The following is a 19,619-nucleotide window of genomic DNA, read 5'->3' on the forward strand; positions in this document are numbered from 1 at the left end:
GTGTAGTCACTGTTGTAATATAGGAAACACTGTAGCCAAGTTGCACACAGCAAGCTCCCTCAAACAACAATGCAATAATGATCAGATAATGTTTCGGTGGCTTTGATTGAGGGATAAATATTGGCTAGGTTAACTCCCCATGCTTTTCTTTGAAATAATGCGATTGGATGTTTTGCACTTAAGAGCGCACATGTGGCCTCAATTTAACATCTCATCGGAAAAGCAACACCTCTGGCATTGCTGCCCTACTTTGGTGCTGCAGTGGAATGTCAGCCTTGACTTTTGCACTCAAGTCTGCAGAACTTTCAAACTGCAAAGTTAGTTGAGTAGCGTAGTTAAACAAGGAACTGCCTGGCAGTAGCAGTGATCTGTCAATCCGCTGAAAGTTGTTTACCTTGAATAGGTGTTAATTATTGTAGCAAGAAAGTGAGCTAGCATTACAGCTTGAGAGTGTCACCTGTGGCTCTGTAAAAGCAGACAGTTTTTGAAACCTTATGGAGTAAGGGGACACAGGGGGAAGAGACTAGGCCTGAGCGAGACGTAGACTGAGTACAAAGCCGAGAAGTTGGTTCATATGGGAGTTTGATGTAGTGAGGGGAAAAGAGGTGCTACTTTTTCTACCTTTTTACAGCCTCCAGTAGCTGTGGAAGACACAAGTTACTTACAGAAGTAGAGGGTAAGCTAGAGACAGCAGCGAGATTTTGAAGAGTTTGAGGGGAGTGAGTCTGTGGCTTCAGAACATTGTAAAAAATATCAAAGTGTGACATAACAGGAAAGAATGTAAGTGATTAAACGGTTAGTGAGAATTTTCTCTTTTTCTCTTATCTAAACTAAGGAAGTTTAATCAGAATAAGTATAACATTCGTTGAAATATTTAATTAAAAAAATAATTTATTAATTAATAAAAACACAATAAAGATGGCAGGGAAGGTGATGTGTTGCAGCTGAAGTATGTGAATACTGTTGCAGTGTGATTCACGGCCACCATGTCTGCAGTAAATGTCTGTAGGTCAAGGAACTCTGGCTCAAACCTAATGGGCTGGAGGCTGACCTTTGGACACTGCAATACATTAGGGAGGGGGAAAGTTACCAGGACACTTTGTCCCAGGAGGCAGTCATACCCCTTAGGCTAGGGTCTTCTGATTTGATTTGTGGTCAGGACAAGAAAATGTAACTGTGAATGAGGCAGTTATGTGGACTCAGAAGCTAAAAGTGGAGGAACCTCAGCCCTTGCAATTGTCCAATAAGTTTGAGGTTTTTGCAGCTATTTGGATGAAAGTGGTGGCTGCGGGGTGGGTGAGTGAACTGACCATGGCACCGTGGTACAGATAAGCAAATTGAATTGTAGTGGTAGTAGGGGCCAGTTTAGTCAGGGGAATAGACATAGTTTTCTGCAGCTGAAAACGTGAGTCCAGAAGGCTGTGTTGCCTGCCTGGTGCCAGGGTTTGGGACATCTTATCGGGGCTGGAGGGGAACTTGCAGTGGGGGGGTGGAGGATTCTGCTGTTGTGGTCCATGTGTGTGCCAATGACTTGGATAGGACCAGGAAAGAGGTTCTGTTGAGTGAGTATGAGCATATAGGGACTAAATTACAAAAGCAGAACCACAGAGGTTCTCTAGATCATCACCTGAACACAAACAAATTGGCATAGGGTAAATAAGATTAGAGGGTTGAATGCAAAATGGCTCAAAGCTTGATGTGGGAGAAATGGGTTTCAATTCATGGGACACTACACCAGTACTGGAGAAAGTAGGAGCTGTATCGTTGGGACGGTCTTCACCTGGAACCAGTGTTCTGGTGACTCATTGAACTAGGGCAGTAGAGAGGGCTTTAAACTAAATAATGAGGGTGAGGGATCACGTGAGGGGGAATGTGATAAAGTAAAGAGAAAGGGCAAAGCAAGAGAGCAGGGTAGCAACATGGGTAATAATAACCAAAGTGTGCCAGGAAGGCAAAGAGCATAAAAACTGAAAAGTCTTCCAGCAGATAAGGCCAGAATTTATAAGAGTGGTAAAAAGACAGAATTAAAGGCTCTGTACATGAATTTATGTAACATCCGTAGCAAAACACATGAATTGTTAGGACAAATAGAAATAAACATGTATGACCTGATAGCCACTACATGGATATGGTTGCAAGGCACCAAGGCTGGGGAATTTGAGATTTCAAAAGGGCAGGATTCTAGAAGAAGGTGGTGGGGTAGCTCTGTTAATGAAGGATGGCATTAGTACAGTAGTGAAAGATTACCTGAGTTGAGAAGATCAAGATGGAAAATCACTTTGGGTAGAAATAAGAAATGGAAAATGTAAGGAGTCACTTGTGGGGTAGTTTATAGGCCCTGTTATAACCCTAGACCCCAGACCCCTCAAATTTTGTTACAGTCTAGGGTAAGCCCCCCCAAAATTTATGATCCGGTTAGGGACCAGTAACTTTTTTTTTGTTGAAGTACACAAAATTTGAAATCCCAGCTACTTACCAAGATTCCATGGTTAAACAAATAGAAGAACTTTAACTATACAAAAGCCAGCAGAGCAAACAGTCAGCACTATCTATCTTATACTCTAACATGCAGAATTGATATGTGGTAAACATGAATTAACAAGCAAACTATGGCCAATCACGCCACAAACTGTACATAAATGGCAGACACAACCAAGAAAGTTGCCTCAAATTTTCTCAAACTCACCCAGACGTCAGTGACCAATGTGCATCACAAAAGTCGTTTAAAACTGTATTTTTCCTGGGGATTTCAGCTACTCTCTTTCAAAGATCTAGCCTCTGATTCCCCTTAAAAGCTGCCCTAACTCAGACTGCTCACCTCCCAGTTATTTAATCTCTTTTCCTGAGACTGTGTCCCATTGGATTCATAAGGCTTCACTTCAGTGTTTACTTCCCAGCATGAATCTAGCTCTCGAGCTCCCCTGAGCAGAACCCCACTGCTCACATGATCTCCTTTTCTCCAACTCCCAACTTCACAGAGCCAACAGCTGTGGTTTATTTCAGCTTCACCATGCTGATAACTGCTCAGGGCTTCTCTTAACCCCATTCTTCTCAACAACACAAAGCTAGCAATCTTCTGCTGCCTCCTCCAGCTCCAGATTCATCTGAACAGCCATTACTCACCATGGACTGCTGTTCACACAGCTGCATGGAGCTAATGGCAGCACTTCAGCAGCATGGAGCTGACCCTCCTCTTTGCTGCAGCTGTTCACTCCACACCTTGAAATGATCAGTCTGACCTGATTATATCTTCCAACAGGGTTCCTCCTCTGCCCTGAAGCAGGATCTAATGTATCAACTCTTGGTACATTCTGTACCTTAAATATTAGAATTTCCTGTCAACCAGAGGATGCTAACTTACAAAAACACACAGGCAAAAAGCAAAAAATATAGATAACCTCATAGCCCCTTTGACAGTAGCTACACTGTAGGACAGAGTATACAGGAAGAAATAATGGGGGCTTGTAAGAAAAGTGCTGCAATAATCATGGATGATTTTAACAAAAAGCTAAAAGCTACTGCGGATGCAACACCTGCCCCTTCACTTCCTCTCTCCTCACCGTCCAAGGGCCCAAACACATCTTTCAAGTGAAGCAGCATTTCACTTGCATTTCCCCTAACTTAGTCTACTGCATTCGTTGCTCCCAATGCGGTCTCCTCTACATATTGGAGAGACCAAACGCAAACTGGGCGACCGCTTTGCAGAACACCTGCGGTCTGTCTGCAAGAAAGACCCAAACCTCCCTGTCGCTTGCCATTTTAATACTCCACCCTGTTCTCTTGCCCACATGTCTGTCCTTGGCTTGCTGCATTGTTCCAGTGAAGCCCAACGCAAACTAGAGGAACAGCACCTCATCTTCCGACTAGGCACTTTACAGCCTTCCGGGCTGAATATTGAATTCAACAACTTTAGATCTTAAACTCCCCCTCCCCCCATCCCCACCCCGTTTCTCGCCCCTCCCCCTTCCTTTTTTTTCAATAATTTATATAGATTCTTCTTTTCCCACCTATTTCCATTATTTTTAAATCTAAAACTAAAACTTTGTTAGTCTTTCCACCCCACCCCCACTAGAGCTGTACCTTGAGTATCCTGCCTTCCATTCTTAATTAGCACTTTTCTTAGATAATATCACCACCTTCAACACCTCTTTGATCCTTTTGTCTGTGACATCTTTTGATTATCTGCTCCTATCACTGATTGCTTATCCCCACAATCACCCCACCCTCAACTTCTCTCTCCCCCCGCCCCCCCCACCTTAGACCAGCTTATATTTCACCTCTCTCCTAACTATACTCAGTTCTGCCGAAGGGTCGTGAGGACTCGAAACGTTAACTGATTTCTTCTCCACCGATGCTGCCAGACCTGCTGAGTTTTTCCAGGTAATTCTGTTTTTGTTATGGATGATTTTAATCTTCTTATAAATTGGACAAATCAGTTTGGCAAAAGTAGCCTGGGAGATGAGTTCATAGAGTGTATCCGGGACAATTTCTCAGTGCCAACCAGAGAGCAGTCTAAAGCTGGTAATAGAACCATAGAACACTACAGCACAGAAAACAGGCCATTCGGCCTTTCTAGTCAGTGCCAAAATATTATTCCGCTAGTCCCATTGACCTGCACCTAGTCCATAACCCTCCAGACCTCTCCCATCCATGTATCTATTTAATTTATTCTTCAGATGGTAGCTCGTTCCACACTCTCACCACTCTCTGAGTGAAGAAGTTCCCCCTAATGTTCCCCCTAAACCTTTCCCCTTTCACCCTAAAGCCATGTCCTCTCGTGTTTATTTCTCCTAATATAAAGAGCCTACTTGCATTTACTCTGTCTATACCCCTCACAATTTTGTAAACAATGTGCATTGAGAAAGGATTAATTCATGATCTCATAGTAAAGGAGCCTTTGGGCAACAGTGGACATAATGGCAACAATTGTTTATTCCTGTCTGGCGTAAAAATAAAACAGGAAAGGTGGCCAAACCATGGCTTACAAGAGAAATTAGAGTTAGTATTAGATCCAAGGAAGAGGCATGCAAATTGGCCAGAAAAAACAACAGACCTGAGGATTGGGAGGAGTTTAGAATTCAGCAAGGGAGGACCAAGGGGTTTATTAAGAAGGGGAAAATAGAGTATGAGAGTAAGCTTGCAGGGAACATAAAAACTGACTGTAAAGGTTTCTATAGGTATCTGAAGAGAAAAAGATTGGTAAAGACAAATGTAGGTCCCTTACAGTCAGAAACAGGGGAACTTATAATGGCTGACCAACTAAATACATACTTTGGTTCTGTCTTCACAAAGGAGGACACTAATAACATACCAGAAATATTGGGGAACACAGGTATTAGTGAAAGGGAGGAACTGAAAGAAACCAGTATTAGTAGGGAAACGGTGTTGGGGAAATTGATGGGATTGAAGACCGATAAATCCCCAGGGCCTGATAATCTGCATCCCAGAGTACTTATGGAAGTGGCCCTGGAAAGAGTGGATGCATTGGTGGTCATCTTCTGAGATTCTATAAACTCTGGAACAGTTCCTACAAATTGGAGGGTAGCTAATGTTACCCCACTATTTAAAAAGGGAGGTAGAGAGAAAAGAAGGAATTATAGACCAGTCAGCCTAACGTCAGTGTGGGTAAAATTCTAGAGCCCATTATAAAAAATGTAATAGCTGAGCACTTGGAAAACAGTGGTAGAATCGGATAGAGGCAGCATGGATTTACGAAAGGGAAATCATGCTTGACAAATCTACTGGCATTTTTCGAGGATGTAACTAGTAGAGTTGATGAGGTGGAGCCGATGTGGTTTATTTGGACTTTCAGAAGGCTTTTGATAAAGTCCCACATAAGAGATTGGCGTGTAAAATTACAGCGCATGGGATTGGGGGTAGTATATTGAGAAGGATAGAAAACTGGTTGGCAGACAGGAAACAAAGAGTAGGAATAAACGGGTCTTTTTCTGAATGGCAGGCAGTGCCTAATGGGGTACCACAGGGATCGGTGTTGGAATCCCAACTATTCACAATATTTATTAATGATTTAGATGACGGAATTAAATGTAACATCTCCAAATTTGCAGGTGACACAAAGCTGGGTGGGAGGGTGAGCTGTGAGGAAGATGCAGAGATGCTTCAGTGTGATTTGGACAAGCTGAGTGAGTGGGCAAATGCATGGCAGATGCAGTATAATGTGGATAAATGTGAGGTTATCCATTTTGGTAACAAAAACAGGAAGGCAGATTATTATCTGAATGGCTATAAATTGAGAGAGGGGAATGTGCAACGAGACCTGGGTGTTCTTGGACACCAGTCACTGAAGGTAAGCATGCAGGTGCAGCAGGCGGTAAAGAAGGCAAATGGTATGTTGGCCTTCATAGCCAGAGGATTCAAGTACAGGAACAAGGATGTCTTGCTGCAATTGTACAGGGCCTTGGTGAGACCACACCTGGAATATTGTGTGCAGTTTTGGTCTCCTTATCTGAGGAAGGATGTACTTACTATAGAGGGAGTGCAGCGAAGGTTTACCAGACTGATTCCTGGGATGGTGGGACTGACATATGAGAGATTAAGTCAGTTAGGATTATATTCGCTGGAGTTCAGAAGAATGAGGGGGGATCTCATAGAAACCTATAAAATTCTAACAGGACCAGACAAGATAGATGCAGGAAGGATGTCCCCGATGGTGGGGGAGTCCAGAACCAGGGGTCACAGTCTGAGGATACGGGGTAGACCATTTAGGACTGAGCTGAGGAGAAATTTCTTCACCCAGAGAGTGGTGAGCCCTTGGAATTTGCTACCATAGAAAGTAGTTGAGACCAACACATTGTATGTTTTCAAGAAGGAGTTGGATATAGCTCTTGGAATCAAAGGATATGGGGAGAAAGTGGGAGCAGGCTATTGAGTTGGATGATCAGCCATGATCATAATGAATGGCGGAGCAGGCTTGAAGGGCCAAATGGCCTATCCTGCTCCTATTTTCAATTATGTTTCTATGTTAACATGATAGAATTTCACATTAAGTTTGAGGATGAAAAGTGTGGGTCTAAAACTAGTGCCTTAAACTAAATAAAGGGAATTACATGGGCATGAGGACAAAGTGAAGTGGGAAAATAGGCTAATCGGTAGGATAGTAGAGAAACAGTGGCAGACATTTCAGGATATTGTTATTGTTAGTGGCTGTCCCTTGATTCAAGGATCAACTCAGGCTTACAAGTTTCTGCCATGCGTCATCATGTGACAGAACCGGTCAATTCTCAACCCGCAGATCTTTGGGTACATGGGTCAGGACATACCAAGAGAGATTGAGATCTGGAGTACAGGATTTGCATCCATTTTGTTTTTCCTATGTCATTGTTTTATCTTGTCATTAAAGCATTTGGACTCAAAGCATGATGCAGCTTGATGGACAAGTTGTCGCCATTTTGAACAACTGGTAGTGAGCTCCTCCAAGTCATTAATGTCAATGCTGCTGTACTCCAAGGAGAGCTTCAGGGTATCTCTGTCGCATTTTCTTCATCCTCCCCTAGAATGCTGGCCATTTGAGAGTTGACAAACCAGGAACTGAAGGGGGAGGTGTTTTTCAACCATCTGGACATGGTGTCCAATCCATTGTAGTTGACTTTGCAGAAGTTTTATCCGAATGCTTGTGGAACTGGCTTAAAGGACACTCGTATTTGTTCAACAGTCCTCGCATTGAACCTGGAGGATGAAGTGGAGACATTGCTGATGGAATTTCTCTCACTCTCTAATGTGTCACTGATACACAGTCCAGGTCTCACTGCAGTGCAGGAGTGTGGTGATGATAACTGTTCTGTACACTAGGCCTTTTGCTGATTTGACGAGGTCTTTGTTGTCAAATACTTGCTGCCAGAGTTTGTAGAAGGCTGAATTGATGCAGCTGATCCGGTGATAGATCTCCTTGTCAATGGTGGCCTTTTTGAGAGAGGTTGCTTCCAAGGTATGGGAACTGCTCAACGTATTCCAAAGTCTCTCCTTCAACATATATGGGAGGTGGAATATTTGACAGGCCAGGTCTGGGTTGATATGAGTTTTGTTTTGGCAATATTCAAGGACAGGTTGAGTCTTGTGTATCCAGAATTGAAAAGATTAAGAGTGGCTCCTAAACCTCATTCAGAGTGGGCAATGACACTGCAGTCATCTGCAACATCCGCAAACTGTAGATCATGTATGCCTATGGTGGTCAGTTCAGTTTGACTCAGAACTGAGGCTAACGAGGTTACCAGGATGGCATTTAATACTAACACCAGGGGACAGTTGATCTTTGATGAGGTGAATAGCCACTGTCAGGTAGATTGTAAATAGAATGGGGGCTATCTCACAGCCTTACTTCACACCAGTCTGGATTTTGAAGGTGTCTGTTTCAGATCTCCCACTCATAGTAGTTGCAGTCACATCATCATGAAACAATTGCAGCATTGTGATGATGTTTCTTGAACATCCAATCTCTGAAGCACAACTCACAGAGCCTCGTGATTTATTGAGTCAGATGCTTTTGTCAGGTCAGTGAATGCAACGAAGATCTCTTGGTGTTCTCAACATTTTTCTTGGATTTGTCTGGCAACAAAGATCATGTCAGAGGCACCTCTGGAAGGTCTAAAGCCACATTTTGTCTCTGGTGGAATTTCTTCAGCCACAGGAAGTAAGCAATTCAGGAGAATGCGTGTCAGGATTTTCCCTCCTACATACGATAGTTTCCACAGCATGACTTATCTCCCTTCTCGAAGATAGTTACAATTGTTGCATTCCATCCCAAATCCACAGGCTAAGTGCATGGAGCCTTGATGTGAACAAAAGCCCACCGTCTTTGAAGACCTCAGCTGAAATATCATTGGGGCCACGGCCTTCGCTATTTTTCATCCATTTGATTGTTACAGCTCTCCCATTGAAGGTAGTTCACCCGTGCGTCCATGCACACAGGGAACTGGGAGATAGCCTGGAGAATATCAGCTGCCAGTGTCGATTCACAGTTGAGGTGTTGTTGGAAATGTTCTTTCCAGTTTTGACAGATGGCATTGTCATCCTTAAAAAGAGAAACACCATCCTGTGAGTGAAGGGGATTTTGTCCATTTGACCTCAGTCTATAGATGGCTATGGAGGCTTCAAAAAAAACTTTGCATGTCATTTCGGTCAACATGGTGTTTGATCTCTTGGGCCTTCTTGAGCTATCAACTTGAAATAAAATGTGTACAATACTGTGAAGGTCAGTGCTAGGTCAAAAGATTGGACAGATTTTGGAAACCAGCAGAGAATGACTAAAAAGTAATAAGGGAGAAATTGGAGTATGAGAGAAAGCTAGCTAGAAATATAAAAACACAATCAGTTTCTACAAGTATTTAAAAAGGAAAGGAGTAACTAGGGTGAGCATTGGGCCCTTAAGAGGATGAGACCTGGGAATTAATAGTGTGAAACGAGATGGCAGAAGCATTGAACAGGTATTTTGTGTCTGTCCTGACTATAGAATACACAGAAAATATTCCAAGAATAGTTAAAAATCAAGAGGTAAGAGGGACAGAGGAACTTAAAACAATCACAATCAGTAAGGAAAAGGTACTGGAAAACCTATTAAAAGTAAAGGCTGACAATTCCCCTGGACCTGATGACTTTATTCCTAGGGTCTGAAAGGAAGTGGCTGCAGAGATAGTGGATGCATTGGTTGTGATCTTCCAAAATTTCCTAGATTCTAGAATGGTTCCAGTGAATTGGAAAATCATGAATATAACACTTCCTTTCAGGATAGGAGGGAGACAGAAAGCAAGAGACTATAGGCCATTTAGCCTAACATCTGTCATAGGGAAAATGCTAGAATCCATTATTAAGGAGGTAATAGCAGGACATTTAGAAAAACATCAGACAATCAGGCAGAGTCAACAGGGTTTTGTGAAAGGGAAGTCATGTTTGGCTAATTTATTAGAGTTCTTTGAGGAAGTAATAAGTAACGTGGATAAAGGGATGTGGTGTACTTAGATTTCCAAAAGGCATTTGATAAGGTGCCACATCGAAAGTTACTACACAAAATAAGAGCCTGTGGTGTAGGGTGTAATATATTAGCAGGGAGAATTGGCTAGCTAACAGGAAACAGAGCAGGAATAAATGGGTCATTTTTGGGTTGGCAAACTGTGACTAGTGGAATGCTACAGGGATCATTGCTGACCCCAGCCACTTACCTGGATGAAGGGACCGAATACATGGTAATTAAATTTGCTGATGACACAAAGATAAGTAGGAAGTAGGTTGTGAAAAGGACATAGAGTGTACAAAGGGATTTAAATAGGGTAAATGAGAGGGTAAAAATTTGGCAGATGGAATATAATCTGAGAAAACGTGAACTTGCCCACTTTTGTAGGAAGACTAGTAGAACAGTATATTATTTGAATGCAGAGACTGCAGCGCTGTTAGGTACAGAGGGATCTAGATGTTCTTCTGATCCCAGCTGATATTATTACTGGACAAATCAGATCCCATAATGGATCATAATTTTTTTTAAAAATTTAAGCCTTGGTGGGTACTTACTGAAACAGATTCACAGGAATCTACTGTTAACATTTATTAAACAAGAAACATTAACTATGTTACACTGGACAACAAAAAGGTTGGAAAGATTTCAATGTAGACACCAAGAAAAAAATGTTTCAAACTCACACTATCCCTTTTATCCCAGCAATACCCTTAAAAACCCAACAGTCCAGTGAAGAGGTACCGCTATTTCTACACCCAGGCTAGATCTGCTTTAGTTGCAAAGAAGCTTCTTTTCCAGTAGACCTCTGAACATTCACTAGAAGCCCTTCCACTATTGGTATTTCCCCTGATATATCTAGAAAACTCATTCTAAGTTCACTATTACTTCAACTTTAGAGCAATGCAAATGAGTTCCTTAAACTCATTTCCTCAGCAGTCTGGCATCATTTGCAACTACAGAGAGTCTTAAACCATTTCTGTCTTCACTCTGTGGTATACACATACCAACTGAACTAAAATCTGCCTGTCTCTCCCTGTGTCTCTGTGAGTCTCTCTCTGATCCCCTGTTGCTAAGCAACAGCACAGTCTTTCCACCCTGTTTTGTTTTTGGTTTAACTTCTCTAAACTACTAATCCCTTGGTAGCTCATCTCTTCACTTTTAAGAGTTGTAAAACCTCATTAAAAATGCCTGCATGCATACATACAGATCCTGAGACTTGCTGGCTCAATCTCACAAAAACTCTAAACTGAAACCAAACCCAGGTTTCACCACCCTTAACAAACAAATAAAAAATAATATAAACTAGACTTAAAGCTATGCCTTGTTTCTACAAACGTAACTTACTTAAAACTATCTCTAGTTCCTAACAATGCCCTGGCACATGAATCACAAAAACTAGGTATGCAAGTGCAGCAAAGCAAATGCAATGTTGATGTTCATTGCCTGGGGAATCAAGTATAAAAGTAGGGAAATCTTGCTGCAATTGTCCAGGGTCTTAGTTAGACAGCACTTGGAGCACCATGTTTTGGCCTCCTTACTTAAGAAAGGATATAATTGTATTAGAAGCAATTCAGAGAAGATCACTCCACTAATTCCTGGGATAAAGGGGTTACCTTATGAGGAAAGGTTGGACAGGTTGGGCCTGTATCCATTGGAGTTTAGAAGAATGAGGTGATCTAATTGAAACATATAAGATCCTGAGGGGACTTGACAGGGTGGGTGCTAAGGGAGGATATTTTCCCTTGTGGGAGAGACTAGAACCAGAACTAAGGGACACAGTTTAAAAATTCTGAGTCTCCCATTTAAGACTGAGATAAGGAGATGTTTTTCTTTCAGAAGGTCATTAGTCTGTGAAATTCTTTTTAGAGAGCAATGGAGACTGGGTCATTGAGTGTATTCAAGGCTGAGTTAGATTTTTGATCACCAAGGGAAGTAGAGGGTTATGGCAGACAGCCAAGTAAGTGAAGTTGAGGCCATAATCAGATCAGCCTTGTGTTCTTGTAGTGGAACATGAACTCAAAGCCTTTGACTTAGAGTTATCCACTGAGCCATCATTGCATTAGAAGGATGGGTAGATCCATACAAAAGATGAGCAATAGGAACTTAAGAACAGTGTTAGAGTATTCATCCTCTCAAGCCCGTTGTACCATTCAATAAGATCATGCTTGATCTGTACCTCCAGTCCATTTACCCACTTTAGCACCATATCCCTCTCTGCCCTTATCTGTCGATCTTTGTCTTGAATGCTTCAATTGACTAAACATCCACAGCCTCTTTTGGAGCAAAGAATTTCAGATTTCCTTTACCTTTTGTGTAGATTTCCCTCATCCCATTCATTGCACTTTGGTGATGTGATCCTGTCTCTTCCCTAAAACACAAATGAAAAATGGTGTGAAGTAATATGTCTTGCTTAACAGTTAACAATGCAATATGTAATTCTTATGTTCAGACTATCTGAGTGTTAAAGGAGGCCACCCTGTTGAGTTTCTGTGCATACTTGTGCTTTTTGCTCTGCTTATTGTCTCTGTGACTATTTCCTTCCAGCGACGCCTACATGCTCGGAGAACGCTCTCAATGTTTTTTGTAAGTATACCTGTGCTACCGTCTGACAGCAATAAGCCACAAAGCTTGATAGTGCTTCTCATAGGGGCTTTTCTGCATGATCCATCAGTAGCATGTTCACGCACCTTCATACTAATATCATACAGTGGGAATTCACCCCATTGGACTTTGTCTCGCATGTGCTTTGATGTGGTCGGAATTATCAGTTCAATTTTGTTTGATGTCCAAACTTTTTCCAGCATTGGGCATTTCAGAATTTCATCTTAAAAGAGGTTTTAAAATTTTTGTTAAAAAAGACTGTGTGCCAGACCAATTGAGGCATTTTATGTCCTTGTTGCAATAGATATCTAGCTGGTCTGTCTCTTTGATTTATACTAGTTGGTTGAGTTTGTCCATTAGAGAAATATCACAGGCAATGGTTGTACTATACAGAACATCTAAAAAAAAAGTATTTTACAAGCTTTAAAAATAATATTTTAATCACAGTAGCCTTGAAATTCCTGGTATTGAGGAATGAAATGGAGAAGCACATTGGCAGTTGTGGGGGCTGAGGGGAGAACCTGTATCTGGCTGGCTTCAGCCCTGTGGAAGCCCTGGGAGATTCAGGGCAGCCTCACAACTGGATGGACAGAGTCTAATAAGATTCAAATGAAGGGGTAAAGCAAGTAATGTCTCTCCCTGAAATTAGCAACACCTGTGAACCCCTGAAAAACCAGCATTGCTCAGATGTGTGGGGGCGGAATTTCCAAATTCAAAGACTGGCAGAGGGAAGGAGTGGATTAGAATAAGTACTTTTGCCTCCATCCCAGAGCTCCAGATTGGCGTCACATCAGGATTTTGGATGGGGTCAGAAATGTGAATGGTTGGCAAAAGTTTCACGCTTTTCTATAACCTTGTGGAACAGAGTATCAAACACCCCGCTTTGACAGGCGCGCACACTTACTTCACAAACACATACAAACAAAAAACACACACACACACACGCATGCACTGCCTAAGTGACACCGACTCCCCCCCCCCCCCAACCGCCACCAGCATGAATGTCAGGAGTGAACCCACCGCCCACTCTGCTGGGCTACCCTGCAGCCATTTAATGCTTGGCAACATGTTAATTGACTAGGGGCAAGACTTCTGCCCCCATTTGGGGAGGATGTCCCACCGCCTGAGAACAGTCAGCCAATCAAATGATCAGCAGCTTTCTGATCCCAGAAGGAGTGGTGGCCACTGCTGGGATTGCATCCAGTTCCCAACAGAGATCATCACTGCAGCTGGACTGCAGCTGGACACCGAGGTAAGAGCCGGGGGCGAGGGGTGTGGGGTGGAGTTGGTCCATCACTGGGGCAAAGCTGACCGCCCCTGGCAAGGGGGCTGGGGTGGACAGGGCGGGCAGGGGTCGGGGGAGGAAACGCTTTGTAGGGGGCGGTGGTCAAGTGGTCAAGGGGGAGGACCTTAGGGGAGGGGCTATGAGGGGGCACCCCACCTCCCTGCCCACCCAAGCAGTGAAAGCTGTTGGGCTTTCCACTTGGTGCCAGCCTCCACCCAACACTGGAAAAATTGTGTTGGGACAGGAAACGTCCCTTAAGTGGCCATTAATTATCCGCTTTAGGGCCTCAATAGGCACATGGGCGGGTGGACTGTCCAGATGCATAAAATTCCAGCGGGGATGAGCAGGAGGGTGCCAGGAATGGCATCTCTGACATAATGCTGAACTCTATCCCCCCCACCCTCACACGCCTGCCAATGCACCCCTGGAGGGGGAAGGGGACAGGGGGCAAAATTTTTCCCAACACAAATACACACACAAACACAGCCACATTCAAACCCACTCACTCACGCTCATACTGATGGACAAACCCACATAATTAAACCTCAAACACACACTCAAACAAACACACTCACAAAAAGACACACATGGACGAACACACACAGAAGGCAGGATTTAATATGGGCGATGGGGGTCTTGCCCACCAGCTGCTGAGCCAGCAAGAGCCCAGCGCTGCCTCTTTCTGCGAAGGCCTGCTGAATTAAGTCTCAATCAGGCACTTAACTGGGCAGTGATGGGCTTTCTCTGGGATCAAGGGCTCGGGGGATGTAAGCCCACCCCCCACTCCTCCCCGAGAGCTGCCAGCCAATCAGTGGCTGCTGCTGGTACTGTACCCACCTGAGGCTAAGGATCATCACGATCCAGGCACAGGTGAGTGATGGCAGGAGGAGGTTGCAGTTTCCATATTTTAAAGGATTGTCCCTTATTTTGATTATCCCGTGCCCCCATTAGGAACTCCTTTTGTCCTGTATTTCTAGGACAGCCTGTGGGAGACTGATCCTGGGAGTCTCCAGGGTGAGTTTCAGTGATTCCAGTGAGACGGCAAATGAGTGAGTTGGCCAGCAGAGAGATGATAATGTTGTGACTCAACAAGATAAGTTTTAGTTATTTTAAACCCCCCCCCAACCCCTCCTGCTATTATGGTCTCAGGATACCCCTCCCCCCTTCCCCAACCACCCTCATGTTGAAACCTCCCCTCCGCTCTCATGGTCACCATGTCCCCCTGCCCCCCACCCCCTAGTAAAAGTGTCCCTTATTTTATTTCATAAAAGTTGGTCACCCTGTGCAAGGCGGGGAGGGGTGGGGGGTGCAATTAGCAGCAAAGGCAGGAGTTGGCAGTCAGTGGGAGCCCCCCCTCTCCCCAACCTTCCCGATGCCAGGTTCTTGATTAGGCATTGAGTGCCTTTGGCCCCCCTGCCAGAAATCTATAAACAAGCCTGCACAAGTTTGCTTGTCATGTTCCCCTCATGGTGAGCTCCAGTCTCCCACTGCATTAACACCAGAGGAGGTGGGATGAGACCCTTAAGTGGGCATTAATTGCCCATATTAGGGGCTCAATTGGCACGGGGGTGGGAAGGCTGTCTATTGCCCTTCCCACCATGGACTTAATCGGGATGGAGTTGGGAATGAGGTGGAGTTCCCACCCATCATCTTCCTGCATGATTGAATGCACCCAAATCCAAATTTGTCAGGGAGAGAATATTATATATCAGTTACACAGGCGTGCACCCATGCACACATAGCTTCACGTGCTCTCACACACATCTCTCTCTCTCACACACACACACACACACACACACACACACACATACACTTACATCCCTTAGATCACACCAGGAATTTCAGAGATAGGATGATAATTATAAATGCAGTTGTCATCACTTTGGACATTACATGATCTTGGACATTGCATGATCTTGGACATGGCATGATTTTGGACATTGCATGATCTTGGACATTGCATAATCTTGGACATTGCATGATCTTGGACATTGCATGATATGGACATTACATGATTTTGGACATTGCATAATCTTGGACATTGCATGTCTGCATATGGTAAATGAAATTGATAAAGGCATCGGAAGTTTTAGTGAATAGGTTAATACCCGGAGGCAATGTTTAGTTTATGCCTTTCTGAGTTTACTGACTTATACATCAGCATTGATTTGCTTTCTTTCAGCCAATGAAGATGCAACATGACCTGTTTGAACAACAGCAGAAAGATGAGAACGCTAACACTGAACCTGTATATGAGGAAGTGCAGGATGTTAATGTGATGTTATCGATGAACCAGGACAACACTCCAGTGGACCCCACACCAATCCTTGTGGCACAGCTGAAGGCAAACACAGTTCCAAACGCACCAGCGCAGGACAAATTTCTGCAGGAACTGAGTTCTGTCATTCATAGAAAGAATGAGCTTCAACATGACATTCCCAAGTTGTAATACATGGTGGAAATTCCAACTATTTGCTGTGTAAAGGAACACCTCCTCACTTTTCCTTCCTGTCATGTGATACTGACAATAATGGCAACACCATAGTCATGAAGATAATAAACCCAAAATGCTGAAATTTGTCAGTAGCAGGGAAAGTAACAAATTCTAATGACAGCAGAAAAGAAAACAAAATAAAAATGATCTTAAACAGCTAGTATATAAATCTCAGGGTCTGGCTGATCATGTGACCATCATTTACCATGTTTATTGCATTATATAAACTTCATTGTGTTAATGGTTTTAGCTGTGCTGTTCTTAATGGCTTGGCCATGAACCAATATTCTTGTTAAGGGGAGGATACAAAATGTTCTTTGAGGTTTGTGTGCAAGTTTTACTCGAGATTGTCCTAAATCAATACACATCCATTTGGGAAAATGTCTGCCCAGTGTGCTATTGGTAAAAGTATAGCAAACCTCGCAATGCCAGTTATACAAAGTGCAGAGAAAATCAAAGCTTTAGCAGGACACAGATGCAGCTTTGGTGCACTTTCAATATACAGTCTTTCATCCTTTTCTTAACTGTTCAACTTCTATTTATTGGATTCCTTTCGTGCTTGGCACTCTGTTCATGAAGCTGGTTCAAAGCACATTTTTTGGCCCTTACAGTGGGAACTTTAGCAGTTTCCAATCAGATGCCTACATAACAATTGGGCTTCTAGTAAATTGTTTTCAGGAGAAAAAAGAAAACATCCAAAAAGAACAATGTACACACCCTTTTAATGCTCTGTTTATTCAATTTCCAGAATCCATAGTTAACTTTTCCTTTCTCCTAACGGTAGCAAGATTGTCATAAACGAAGCTGTGATCTAATATTCTTTTCTCTACCCATTCCCCATCATAACATACATCTACTACCTGGTGTAAAAGCTGCCCAAAAATATTACAACGAAGCGTCTTTTGGAGAAAGAACCTTAATTCCCCAATATGACAACCTGAGAAGAACCTTTGGACTGCTGCGCTAGTGACAGTTCAGTTCCCAACACCATCCGTCATTCTTAACTCCTTCAAATAATCTTGTCAAGTTACTTTTCACATTGGAAAATATAGGAGAGAATATCATTGTATTTGTGCAAAGCACCAAGAGGATTCATTGGGCGGGATTTTCCGGCCCCTCCCACCAAAGTCAATGGAGAATTAGATGACTCGCTGCAGCTGGGCTGGAAAACCCCAGCCTTGAAGTTGGAGTAAGATATGTCAAGAAATAATGGTTAGATGAGGCTGACCTTAGGTTTTAGAAGCCCAGAGATAGAATGATGGGAAATATGGAGCTTATTGTTTTGAAATACTGTAAAAGAATGAGTTAGAGTAGGATGGAGTACAAAGAATCTTGATTTAAGCAGATACTGAAACAAACGTATATATGGACCACGCCTGTGAGAGATGATGCTAAATCTTATGTCTAATGCTATACTAACCACATAACAAGAATGTTTGAATTTTTTTTAGCTACAGTGTTTTCCATTCTAGCCTATTTTCATCATTTTTGACCAGTTTCTGTGACAAACATGCCAGATTTTACCTCTCCGTCACCTATGCGTGTAGCATGGCCCCAATCAGCTTCTGTCTTAGCTGTTGAGGGAGAACAGGAGAAGGATTAGAATGTATTAGGCTGTATTATACATTCCCCTGTTGGCAGGTTTGAAGGTGGGGTGGCACATAAAGTCCAGTGAGCACTGTGGCCCACCGCCTAACCTTCCGCCACAGCCCACGATTAAACGGGGGATGGGGAAGGTGACGGACAGCCCACTCACCCTTGAGCCCGTAAGCGGCCAATTAATTGCCATTTAAAGGTGGAGGAAGCTAATCACTGGGCCAATCAGAAGCACCCTTCCGCGCCCCCCCCCCCCCCCCCTCTTTAACCCACCCCCTCCTGGCCTCTCGAACCCGGCCTCCAGCCCCCTCTCTGGGACCTGACAACATGGCTCCAGCGACCCCAGACACTGCACTTACTTGGGCTCCTCGGTGAGGTATGGTCTGTAATCCCAGCAGCGGCCACCACTCCAGCTGGTGTTGCAGGGACTACAGAGTTTTCATCAGCAGGACCGGCAACATGAAACATCGAGAGAGAAATAGGATTAATTTTTCAGGTTCAGTTCTGATTAGAGGTCACCTGAAACACTAGGCCAGATTTTCACCTCCCAATTGAGGTGTGAATCGGGCCATAAAATGCTGAACTTAGTTTTTATGCTGACAATACAATTTTCCTCTGCTTTCCAGATCTCCATGCCATGTTCTTGTGGCTTTTTGGCAACTGGGGGTGGCCTTTGGTGCAAAACGTGCATGCATGTCTTCTGAGGTCAGTGTCCTCATTGTGAGGAGCACAGGAAAATTCTGTTTCCTCTCGCAAACCATTTTCATGTGCTATTGTGGATTTTTAGAACTTTTAAAAAGGATCTCTCCTCATTCGAGGTGCGACCACTTCTGCCAGATCAGGAGAGTATGGCATTGGAGTGGAGCAACTTTCTTCCAGTGTTTTTCTCAGCTTTTAAAACTGCAAAGCCTACTTGTCAGCCCAGGAATTCTCTGCCAGAAAGGGAGAAGTACATGGAGGAGTTTCTGCAGGCCACGCCCAGCACAGTTGTAGACCTGCCATCAACAGACAGCATTGCAGCCTCAGCGCCTTCAGCTGTCAGGCCCCCCTTTTATAAATATTCATTTTGACATGGGTACAACACCAAGCCACCTTCAATACAGAGTGCAGCAGCCTGAAACGCCTTGTTCACGACATGCACAGGACCACGAGGAACCAGGACGCCTTCATTACCGGAGATGTTCTGATGTCATGGCACTTCACGTGATGAGAACTTTCCATGATTACGAAGACTGACCTGGAAAACAGAGGAGGGAGTTTGAGACGTATGGAAAGGGCATTGAAAACGCCCTGCAAGTAAACACAAATGAGGATTGATGAAGGTCAGTTGGATGCAGTGCCCAATTGGCGGATGAGACATTAAAAGACACTTGACTGCATGGAAAGTCCAATATTATGTAAATATATTATAAATAGTTTACATTTTGCCCAGATAAAGGTTTCTGGTTCACTTTACAAATGCCTGTTATCTTAATCTACACAATGTAACTTATCTAAATACCACTGTGACCCACAGTGGATTTGAGGAGGGTGAGATTCTCTGCCTCCTGTTCTGATTGCTCAGCCCTTGGTGTCCCAATGTCTTGATGGGCTGTGGTGCTGGAGTGCAGCTGCATCCACTCTAGCCACCAACCTACTTCCCACAAGATAGTCCTGCTGAGTGACTATACCCTTCTCTA

The 19,619-nt window shown here is 43.6% G+C and overlaps 1 protein-coding gene across 3 annotated transcripts in view; it reads left to right on the forward strand.

The window, feature by feature from the left end:
- Positions 1-19,377, forward strand: part of arap3 (ArfGAP with RhoGAP domain, ankyrin repeat and PH domain 3) — a 328,942-nt gene extending 309,565 nt beyond the window's left edge. For 2 of the 3 annotated variants that reach the window (XM_078551238.1, XM_078551239.1), the window contains 2 exons: positions 12,509-12,547; positions 16,033-19,377. In XM_078551238.1, the coding sequence (XP_078407364.1) occupies positions 12,509-12,547; positions 16,033-16,299 (306 nt within the window). In that variant the 3' untranslated portion in view covers positions 16,300-19,377. The remainder of the gene's footprint in view (positions 1-12,508; positions 12,548-16,032) is intronic. The other variant, XM_078551241.1, reaches the window with a different exon arrangement.
- The last annotated feature ends 242 nt before the right edge of the window (positions 19,378-19,619 follow it).

The sequence above is a fragment of the Cetorhinus maximus genome, chromosome 10, assembly GCF_964194155.1.
Source record: "Cetorhinus maximus chromosome 10, sCetMax3.hap1.1, whole genome shotgun sequence".
Taxonomy (NCBI): Eukaryota; Metazoa; Chordata; class Chondrichthyes; order Lamniformes; family Cetorhinidae; genus Cetorhinus; species Cetorhinus maximus.